This window comes from Nuphar pumila, chromosome 12 (genome assembly GCF_984573655.1).
Source record: "Nuphar pumila chromosome 12, dmNupPumi1.hap1.1, whole genome shotgun sequence".
Taxonomy (NCBI): Eukaryota; Viridiplantae; Streptophyta; class Magnoliopsida; order Nymphaeales; family Nymphaeaceae; genus Nuphar; species Nuphar pumila.
Genome location: NC_143260.1, coordinates 21,626,757 through 21,638,140, shown reverse-complemented (window position 1 = coordinate 21,638,140; position 11,384 = coordinate 21,626,757). Strand labels below are relative to the sequence as shown.

The 11,384-nt window shown below is 36.9% G+C and overlaps 1 protein-coding gene and 1 long non-coding RNA gene across 3 annotated transcripts; both read left to right on the top strand.

Annotated features, from left to right (window-relative positions):
* The first annotated feature begins 354 nt into the window (after positions 1–354).
* Positions 355–6,510, top strand: LOC149820262 (DEAD-box ATP-dependent RNA helicase 15-like). Of its 2 annotated transcripts, none has more exons than XM_089983909.1 (12): positions 355–482; positions 612–728; positions 1,376–1,476; positions 2,388–2,560; positions 2,668–2,899; positions 3,047–3,165; positions 3,738–3,794; positions 3,914–4,098; positions 5,078–5,222; positions 5,315–5,398; positions 5,485–5,548; positions 6,102–6,510. In XM_089983909.1, exons 2-12 carry the CDS (start codon positions 613–615, stop codon positions 6,110–6,112), a joined length of 1,287 nt encoding a protein of 428 aa, XP_089840035.1. In that variant the 5' UTR covers positions 355–482; position 612; the 3' UTR covers positions 6,113–6,510. The 2 variants fall into 2 exon arrangements, with proteins under 2 accessions (XP_089840035.1, XP_089840036.1); XM_089983910.1 differs by having other exon boundaries at positions 359–482; positions 2,250–2,560.
* Positions 6,511–7,981: 1,471 nt separating this feature from the next.
* LOC149820261 (uncharacterized) lies at positions 7,982–9,750 on the top strand. The gene is made up of 2 exons (XR_016426730.1): positions 7,982–8,143; positions 8,918–9,750. It is a non-coding gene; the product is annotated as an uncharacterized LOC149820261 (long non-coding RNA).
* Positions 9,751–11,384: the final 1,634 nt, after the last annotated feature.

The following is an 11,384-nucleotide window of genomic DNA, read 5'->3' as shown; positions in this document are numbered from 1 at the left end:
TTTATAAACTTATAAGAGCCGAGCCCAGATGAATATTTGTTGTTAGACTCGAGCTTGTGGATCTTATTTCAGGAGCTGTAGGAGCCGAGCTACCAGTGGTTCATCTCGTTTCCCAGCCTTCCTCTCAAGTCCCAGCCCAGTCAATCATTTATTTTCCCTGTCTTCCTCTCAACTCTTTTCAACCCAAGTCAAATCCAAAAATTTCCAAACTACCCCCCCCCCCCTTCTCCTTCCAAAAATATTCCCATTATCAGGAAAGGGTCATTTTAGTCATGTTTTATATCGAAATAAATAAAAACTTAAAAACCTAGGTGGTTCTCTTTATAAATAGCCCTGCAAATGAGGTGTGGAACTCTTTGTGTGTGTGTGTTTTGTGACAGGTGCTAGGGTTAGGGTTTCTCTTTCTTTTTTTTTTCGTTCACTCCCCTCCCGTGCTCTCTTTCTCAATCGCTCAGATCTAGGGTTTCTTCAATCGTGCGAAGGTATGCTCTCTTTCTCTGTGATTTGCTCTTCCTAAATCACTAGAGAATACTCCTCTCTCGGTTTTGTGTTTGTTTTGGGTGGGATTTCTTGGAAACTCATTACTTTTTCCTTTTGGTTTTGTTGTGAAGAATGGTGGAAGCAAGAGACAACGACAACTACCAGGAGGAACTCATCGATTACGAGGAAGAAGAGGAGTTGGCTGCCGATGCCGTTGCCACCAAGGCCGCTGGCGAATCAGCCAAGAAGTACGCTCTCATATCTCCTGTTTGTTTTGACTCTTCGTGTGGAGGAACCAGGATTTTGTTGATTGATTTGTGCGAATTCCTTGGTTTAACGGAAGAATAGGCAGTAAGATTGCTTTCCTATAGAGGAAAGCGTATCATTTTTTTTCCTGTTGTCGACAATAGTTGTCATATTTATTCCAGATTATATTATGTGTTTTGGTAATTTTATGTTTTTTAGTCATTACTTGTGTTGGTTGTCTGACAGTTATTGTTCTTGCTTCAGTTGCAGTTTAACTGTGTCTTTTTTTTTCTTCACATTTAGACATTATTTATTTTTCATTAGTGGATACAATTTGCTTTAGATTTTTTGTGCGTATACTTGCTTGAATGATTTGAGTCGCAATTTTGACCTAGGATGGTGTACGTCAATGATATTCTGTTGAATATGCTCATTGAAATACTTATAGCTGCAGTTTTAACGGAAATGATGCATACTAATAGGTTGTGGCGTTTGGGTATGCTTATTAGAGTGACTTGACATGAAACTTTTAACGTAAGGTGATGCATATCAATAAACTTGGATGCATAGGCATGCCTGCTGAAATGATGACTTGTAGTATTAACCTAACATGATGTATACCAATAATTTTCTGTATTTTCTGATGCAGGGGCTATGTTGGAATTCATAGTTCAGGATTCAGGGACTTCCTTTTGAAACCAGAGCTTCTTCGATCAATTGTAGATTGTGGATTTGAGCACCCTTCTGAAGGTCCTTTTCCCTTGTATCCTACTGATATTTGCATGTCGATTCTTGTTCCAATGTTATGCCTTGTCAGTGTTCCCACAATTTTTTTGGAGGCGTGGGTTGATTTTTTCTTGCTGGATCTTGTTTCGAAAAGATGCATTTGTGCATGTGAGTTTGATTTTGGGCGTAGTTCTGTGTTTTTTCTTGAAGGATCTAGTTCTTTGCCTGAATTTGTAGGTTTTGTATGTTGAAAGATTGTTGATATTGTCAAACAATTGAGTAAAGACCATTTTCCTGCAATAGAAATGGAAGAAACAAATGAAATAAGACAACTGGGTAGTTACCTTCCGTAAAATAATTTTTTGAAGTCCAATTGCAATACCGATCATGGCCAAATTAGTTCCTTAACAAGGCTTGCATGTATCGGGCAGAGGGTTACTATTGACCTAATTCCCTGAGGTTGTTAATCCCGTGTTCGGTCTCTTTGCAAATTCCATGCTTTTGACGTCTTTGAAAATCTTAATTGCAAAATTTAAGTTGAAATTGAAACTGATAAATATCAATATAACTGTCATGAATTTAGATATGATACCACTTGAATTAGTAATCCTTTGTTAGCTCTATCTTTCTGTTATGCTTGATTAGTAACTACCATAAGCATGTGCATATTTTTGCAATGACTTTTAAATGTTTAGACATGACTTCATACTTTATGTTTCTGTTTTTTCGGTGGGCCTCTTTTTCTCATTCATCTTTTATGATTGATCATCACCATTGATTGGGTTGTTTTGTTGCAGGTAATATACTACTACTATGCTCCTACTTTTGTGGGAGAAAATTGGTATGGTAAATCTTTCAAATAAAAGGACAAAGAAGGACCAGAAGGTCATTTTTTACTTACTGCGGATTTCCTTCCCTCATGTGGTTACCATCAGTGCAACATGAGTGCATCCCTCAGGCGATTTTGGGGATGGATGTCATCTGTCAAGCGAAGTCTGGAATGGGGAAAACTGCTGTCTTCGTTCTGTCAACCCTGCAGCAGATTGAGCCTGTTGCAGGTCAAGTTGCAGCCCTAGTTTTGTGCCATACAAGAGAGTTAGCTTACCAGGTGTGTATTCGTGTTACTCACTTTTCTTCATTATTAGGTTGTGTCTGCTATTTTTCTGTGTGTTGTACATGTCTAAATTGTTTTCTTGTTGGAACCTCTTTTTCCAGATCTGCAACGAGTTTGAGAGGTTCAGTACATACTTAACTGATATCAAGGTTGCTGTCTTCTATGGTGGTGTTAGCATCAAGATACACAAAGATTTATTGAAGAATGAGTGCCCACATGTTGTTGTTGGCACACCTGGGAGGATATTGGCGCTGGCCAGAGAGAAAAACCTTGCTCTGAAGAATGTGAGGCATTTTATTCTTGATGAATGTGATAAAATGCTTGAATCACTTGGTATGTATGTTGCTTCTTTTATGCTGGGATCAATTCTTAGCTATTAATGGTGTTAGATAAATGAGAACATCTTTCTAGGAATCATGGTTTTTCTGATTATGTGATATTCTATTGTTTTGATGATCCTGGATTGTCCATGCACTGTAGACATGCGGAGAGATGTGCAGGAGATCTTCAAGATGACTCCTCATGATAAACAAGTTATGATGTTCTCGGCAACACTCAGCAAAGAGATCCGCCCTGTTTGCAAAAAATTTATGCAAGATGTAATGTACTGTGGCAATTCTGCTGAAAGCTTAATTTACTTTTATAATTGCCAGCTTCCTGGAAGAATTCTGTAGTCAGTAGCAACTTCTATTGTCTTGTATTTGTGGTGCCTAATGTTTTTGGTAGAGCTTGTTTATCTGCTTGATTCTCTTCTTGCTAGGGGCCTTGTTACCATTGTCAGTGATACAACCGTGTCTTATGGGGGTGCCTTTAAGTTTGCTGTCTGGTTATGGTCTGCTGCTGCACTGGCCGTCTTATCTGGAACTTTGTTTTCTCTATTTGGTCTTTTAGGTTTGGTTGTCTACTGTATATGTTACAGATATCTATCTATCTGGGGTTGACATGACATTCAATTGTCATGTTGGTATTGAGTCTTCTGGAATTTGGGTTTGGCAAGCAAACCGGAGTTCTAATAAGCTGGCAAGGGAGTAATACATGGAAAACTGGAACCAGATGGGACTGAGTTTTGATTGTGGAAGCTGTTGATGCACTATTCATTTTGACTCTGGACTCACTTGAGAGTTGAGGACAGTCTCTAATTTGGTTTGACCTGACATTTGTTCCCTTTCAGCCAATGGAAATTTATGTGGACGATGAAGCCAAGTTGACGCTCCATGGTCTTGTGCAGGTACTTCATTCTACATTCACATTTTTTTAAATGTCAACACTTATTGTATCTTGTGCATTAACAGATCTGTGCATCTCATATTTATTTGTGCTGGTTTTCCACCTTTATTTGTTTTGCAGCACTACATAAAGTTGAGTGAATTGGAAAAGAACCGAAAGTTGAATGACCTCCTAGATGCGTTGGATTTCAATCAAGTTGTCATCTTTGTCAAAAGTGTGAGCAGAGCAGCAGAACTTAACAAGTTGCTTGTGGAATGCAATTTTCCTTCCATTTGCATTCATTCTGGAATGCCTCAGGAAGAGAGGTTTGAACTTCCAATCCTTTGACTGGTAGCATGTAGAGCTCTCTTGAATGTCTCCCACCTTTAATTTGTTTTGATGTCCAATGATTGACTCACTTTTTCGTGTAGTTGAATTAGCAGCCAAGATGCTTTTTCCCTAAGGCACTTTCTTCGATTCCTTCCCTTGTCTTCCCTTTGTGTTTCACTTAATTATAGTTTGTGTTTTTTCCTTGTGTTTCCTTTTCAAGTGAGGGAGTACATTTTGTATTTGCTAAGTTCGATCTAGACTGCTTTTCAACTTGCTCCAAAAATAGTTTGCAACCTTTCAAGTAAACTTTTATTCATTGTGCTGTTGTGTACCGAGATTAACTTGTTACTCATTTTTGCAATTACTTCCTGCAATTGCACTCATTTGAATTGTCTCTGCTGAATATCAATAGTTCGGCCAACTATTTCATAAATTTTCCATTTTACACTGACCTTTTACATGCCATGTTGTTCTGTTTAACTCATCGATCTTCGTTATTTTATTGATTCTTATATAGTTGATTTTTTTCTTGAATTTATTCAAGAGTATTCAGTTCCCTTAGGAAGATATTAATTTTGAGCAATGAAAAGAGGGCAAAAACTTGAGGACACAAATGTGTGTGGTGTCCAACCTTGTCTCAATTTTGCATGGAGTTACTTGGTTGATCATGTAATTATATTTGGATACATGGACACATATACTTGTAAAGTCATGTTAACATTGCATTTTATAGATATATATTGCCCAAAATATATGCGCTTGCCATGCTTCCCAAGCCTTTGATTTTATTTATTGCTAATTTCTATTCATGAATGTCAAATTGTTGCAGAATTATTGCTAATTTGTTATTTGCAATGAGTTATGGCTTAGCCCAGTTAGTCTTTGTTATTAAGATTATGATGATGATGATAAGCCTTTGCATGCTGTTTCTAGTTCCTATTGATTTATGATGATAGAGGTGTTGCTATTGCACAGATTGACAAGATACAAGGGTTTCAAAGAGGGTCATAAAAGGATTCTTGTTGCGACTGATCTGGTTGGCAGAGGAATAGATATTGAGCGTGTGAACATTGTGATCAACTATGACATGCCCGATTCAGCGGACACATATCTACACAGGGTTACTTCCCTACCCATCTTCTGTGTGTTGCTCGACCAATGATCATTCTGTTAACTGTCTTCATGTTTGCTTATAGCTCTTGTTTTGTGCAGGTTGGCAGGGCTGGCCGATTTGGTACCAAAGGTCTTGCAATCACATTTGTATCGTCTGCTGCTGATTCTGATGTTCTTAATCAGGTGGTTATGCTTTCCATCTGATTCTCTCTGAATTTGCTGGTATGTTATCTAATGTTTCTCATCTTTGCTATTCTGTGTTGTTGTAGGTGCAAGAAAGGTTTGAAGTTGATATAAAGGAGCTTCCAGAGGAGATCGATAGCTCTACCTATAGTATGCATCCTCATTTAGGCCCTTGTTCTACTTTAACGTTTAGAATCTTTTAATTGGAGGCCCCCATCTGATCCAATATAATTAACTAAAGGTGGTACTAAAAAAAAATGTTGTTACTGGTAGCGATTTGTTTCTTTTCCATGGGTTGGGGTTCTTATGGACAGTTAGACCCAAAAGGACACCACCTTTCGAATGTGTTTCAGTCCTGTCAATGTTTTCATTTCTTAAACGACAATAAAAACGTGATTCATTCCTTTTATGGGTCTTAGTCTGTTCAGTTTGGGTCTATCCTATAAAATCCATGTTTTTCAGCTTAATTGACCCAGTGGCCATGGTCTTTATTTTTATTGCTCGCATCCGCATTCATGTTAATGACCTATTGCTTCGATCAGTCATATAGTTTGAAGTTTTTTTTTTTGTGTGTACAAAGTGGTCATGCTTATACAAATTCGTGGTTCTTCTCCCACTCCTGGTTTCCACAAAAACCTGCTTGTATGTTGCGATTTCTTTTGAAGCTGATCTGATGTATAATTGTTGGTTTCGTTTATTGCAGTGCAATCCTAAAGTCGGAGCATCGGAGTGTTGAGGCAGAGCTTCTGTGTGCTACCTGCATGGTTCCGTGGTGGATTAAAGCTTTCCTTCAGTGTATTTGTACGTGATCCGGAGTGCATCCGACTTTGATATCATCTTAGCGAACACTCACCATCTTCCTAGATTTTGCTAGTGTCTGTAGAAGGTTAATATGCATTATGTGCTATATGGGATTCCAAGTTTTTTCTGTTTTCTGTACCTTTTCTCATTAAATAGGATTGATTCTCAGGACGTTCATCCGAAGGTTTGGATATGGGATGGTCATTTTGCAAATGTCAGCTGTCCCGAATCCAAACAGAACCGACTCCCCAGTGTATTTTCTGATCTGAAATGTGAACCGTTTGCAACCCTCGATTCTAATGTTTGAATAACCGGCTTTCTTAATCTATGATGGTTTATAATTTTCTGTAGCCAACTGTGAATAATTGTTCGGTAGATGCTTGTTAGCTAGTGGGCGACGAATTGGTTGAACCGTAGATGTATTTATTTGACTAATTTGTGCATCGTGTTCATTTACCAATCGTGTAGCAGGAGGCCGAGCCTGTCTCTCTGAGATCCTTGGCATTCTTAAGGCGGGTCAGGTTGTCATCACTGTTCCAGATCATGAATGGCATTAGAAACGCTCCTTGGATTGCACTTGACAAATTTGAGAATATGATAGGATGGTCGTCTTTCGAATAGAATTGAGGTGATGAATATGTGAGGGCTTGATTTACGAGAAAAATCTTTGTTTCTTTGTTACACTACTTTTATTTATGAATATTGATAAAAACAATAAAATATAAAAAAATAGCTTATGAAATAAAAAATAAAGAGAAAAAACAAGAAATTAAAAAAAATACTTTAACTCATTCAATTGATAATTTTCAGAGAATTTTATCTATAAATAAATGAGATTTTATTTAATTCTAATTAAAGCTAATTATCCAATATGATAGACTTCTAAAAAGATAAAATTTATCCTAAAAATATGAATTTGATATAGTGATCCAAACACAATAACGAAAATAAAAATGGATCTTTATGGACTTAGATCTTTTCCTGCATAATTCAAATAATCTGAACAGTATGGATGTGTTACTGATGTCCTTTTTGGAGGATATCTAGTAGAGGCTTACAATCTTTTGATAAACATGCCAATTGACCCGAACATTTCTTTTTTGGGTGCTTTAGTTGATGGCTGCCTGATTCATAATTAAAAGTTAGGACTGTACATTGTAAAGCACCTCATCAAGTTCGATCCGGGGGATAAAGATCCGCATGTGACTTTATCAAATTTGCTAATAATGCAAGGTAACAAAGAAGTTTCACTCGGTATAAGGAGATTAATAGGGGATCCTGAATCTGCTAAAGCTTTGGAAAATCTAGTCTAGTCCATTTGAGAAGGGGCCATCTACCTGGGTTAGATGGATACCGAGTGTAGTAATTCGTTTTACTTATCTAGGTGTCAATCGTTGGAATTTGGCTCAGATATCCAACTGAATCCAAATCCATGTAGTCCAGTTCAAATAAAGGAAACAATATTTGTTCTTATTTTTTTTTATTTGAATCAGAAGATCGGAATCCAAAGATAGCCAACATCTGAATTCAATTATGTCCAACTAGCTATTAAGTTAACAGGGCCGTATTCAATAACCAAATCTAATCACATTGGACACCTTTGTTTTTGTAAATGATTTCGTCACAAGGGCATGGCTAAACGAACACGAGACACGCTATTGTGCGAATTTTCATCGAAAATAGTACACCGGAGGACACGACATGAAAATTTGTTGGAGTACCCTGTGAGACACGTGATCGCGCCTTATCCGTTTAGAATACAGGGAGAGAGAGAAGGCTTGTTTCACCAACCACTTTTGTCCTGGATTCTATTCTCTCCATCTGCAACTAACTCCCTTTCTGTCTTTTGTTGGGTCGACGATAGGTTGCAGTCAGTTTCCTTTCCTTTCTCTCTTTTATTAGGGAGGAAGAAAGGGGAAAGCCCTTCTACCACCATGCCTAGAGGTAATCTCTCAAAACCTCCAACGTAATTTACTCTTTAGTGACTACTGAGATCTAAACATGCGGGCTGAAAATTGAGTTTTCATTTAGCTTGGATTTCATTACGTGGGTATCTCTTAAAACTCAAAATCCTCTTCGATTTAAAAACTACTGAATCAGAACTCTGCAATATGAAATTTTGGTGTGATTTCGTAATATGGGTACCTCTCAAAACTCGCAATCCTGTATGATTTGGAGAATAACTGATTTGTGCATTTCTAGAATATGGGATGTACTTAGAATTAGGATTTTTCCAAGTTTCTTTCTTTCCTTTTCTTTTTCAAGGGTTAGAGAGAACATTACCGAGTGGAAGATTGATTATTGAGTTAAATTTTTTTTCTTCATTTGGTTTCTTGTTAATTTTCTTTGATTTTCAATCAGATTATTTTAAATTAGCGTGCAGAAGATTAAATAGTTCTTAGGTACATATCTGTTGCAATCCCTTTTGATCTTGCATTTTTCCAAGTTTCTTTCTTTCCTTTTCTTTTTCAAGGGTTAGAGAGATCATTACCGAGTGGAAGATTGATTATTGAGTTATTTTTTTTTTCTTCACTTGGTTTCTTGTTAATTTTCTTTGATTTTCAATCAGATTATTTTAAATTAGCGTGCAGAAGATTAAATAGTTCCTAGGTACATATCTGTTGCAATCCCTTTTGATCTTGCATTATTTTATGTTCTCTCTTTATGCTCTCTCTCTTTTAGTTGGTGCATTGTTTTGACAACTTGATTGGTTCACAGATAACCAACAAAGACACTAGCCTGATGCAGGCATGGAAGGAACTACATGGGAGGAGAGAATCCATGCTCTTGCCCACATTCTCACAGTACCTACGAATCAGCCTTCCCTCTATGCCCAGTTTTTCATCTCAAAACAGATACCTTGTTATCTGAACTGGGACTACCCACCTGTTTTTTGCAACAGAAACAGATGGCTTTCTATTCATCTTCAATATGGGTTGTCTCTATTCCTAAGAAGGTTGTCCAAACTTGGGTTGCCAGAGACTTCCTGGAGGTGCAAATGCCCTTTCCAGCAACCACCCCCATTGATTATAGCCAAGGGCGTAGACCCTGCTCCTTTGCAATTGTGCACTGAGAAGAGAAGAGAGCTTGCCAGGAAAATTCTACATAGGAAGCGTTGGTTGTGTAGAATTCACCCAATCATCCCTTTCTTGGTTCCCAATTTTGCTCTGTTGCTGCTCCTTCTCTACAATCCATTGCCTGAGGAGAAGACCAGATAATTTAAGAGGTATCAATCGGTTGTACTTTTGGTGCATCGCTGCAGATTATGCATATGCTCTTATAGTAACTATATGGGTTTTATGATTGACAAAAGACATTCAGTTGTTGCTATGCCCTTTTCTTTGTTATTTGGATTCAATATCCACAAATTTCAACGTTCAGAATAAAAATTGTCTGTAAAATGTGGCCTCTAAAAGGTGGAATCTCCAACTTATTAGATTTTCTTCAGTATCTCCTGTGATATGTATGCTGAGATCCTGGCTATAGAACCAACTCTTTGCATTTCTATTGCTATTTAGCTCAATCATATGCTGAAATTCTCTTTTCCTACGTAGAAACCAAAAGGTTGGAAAGGAAGTTATGTAACTTTGCTCTTATGGGTTGAGAGTGCATAATGGTTGTTGAATATCATAAATAAACTTGAAAATTAAGGCTATTAATATATTTGTATATTTTCCAATCCATCATTTTGCACATACTGGCATACTTGTTTTATATTGTTCTTTGTTAGCTCATGGTTTTGATTTTTTATAAGCTATTAAGCACTGTTCTTCTGGTAGCCTTTAAATCATGTAATTTTTTTGTGCATCTTCTCTTTTCTTCATTTCAATGCAGTAATATCAAATTGTTGCTCTTTCTTTGATTTAAAAAAAAATATAGATTAAGTAAAAAACTGAAAATTTGTAAAGATAAATTCAATGGGGAAAATACATGATCTTGTCATTAGCATGCATGGTGTATGATAAAACACACAGTCACCCCTTTTCCTGATGACTCATGGCTGTTTGTGATGGTTAAAGCCATCATGGGTGAGTTACTTGAGATCTGTTTTATGACAACTTACCAGGAACCCTTCATTCGTCATTAGTCTTCACAGCGGGAGTTGCATCTCAAATCATCAATCGGTTGGAGACTGGAACTGTTAATATTTCTAAGCTAGCTAGCTGAAATGGCAAATTGCTTTCATGCCCAGGCTACGTTGTTCTGATGTGAGGTTACTGATTTTTAGTTGTTGCGCTTCAATTTATATAGCTGCATGGTAAATGAGGGTTTTGTGCACAATTTAGAGCCAGAGTATCTCCTTGGCTGTGAAAACTATGACATGAGGTCTCCCCTATCTTCACATCCCTTGATTCATATGTGAATAATGTAAGCTTCATTTGGTTATTCACCCAGTTTATCATGGAAGCATCACACGTCTCTGAATACGTGTGCCATTGTGCATTTAGCACAGAGCTTTCTTCGTTCAACATTGTATCTCACATTGGCACATGCTACATGTGAACTTTAGTTGCTTCTCTCTCTTTCTCTCTCATACACACACACACACCATTGGCTGTCTTAGGATTCTTAAACTTCTGACTTCATTGGTAGGATTGTAACTTTGTATCTTGAGAACAACTACTGTAATCTATTTTAGAATAACTGTTAATCCTAGAATCCCTAAACAATTGTATGTTATAGGATCATTAAGCTCATAATGGATATACGATCATTAAGCTCATGATAGATATACATGATCAATCTGTGTGCATGCACTAGGCCATTGCCTGCTTGAGAATTTAACATCCATTTGAACTTGGGATAGACCGGAGCCAAAGAGCTAAGGACCCGATTAATTCATGAACAGACCTGGACGGTGTTGTTAGTAATTGTTGTTTAACTAACCAAGCAAAACACACACACACACACTATAATACCTGCAAATTTTTTTGTAATTATTAAATAATTAAAAGATGAATTTTATGTCTCAAATTTGGGTTGAATTAGAATTAAATTTGAATGTTAATTTGAATTTGAATCTTACCTTAATTTGAATTAAATGTAGATTTTCATTTAGAATTTAATTGAATTTAGACTTAATTAAATGTGAATTTGGATATGGGATTTGAACTTGGATTTGATTTAGATTTGGATTGAATATGAATTTACTTAAATGAATTTGGATTTAAATTGGATAGGGATT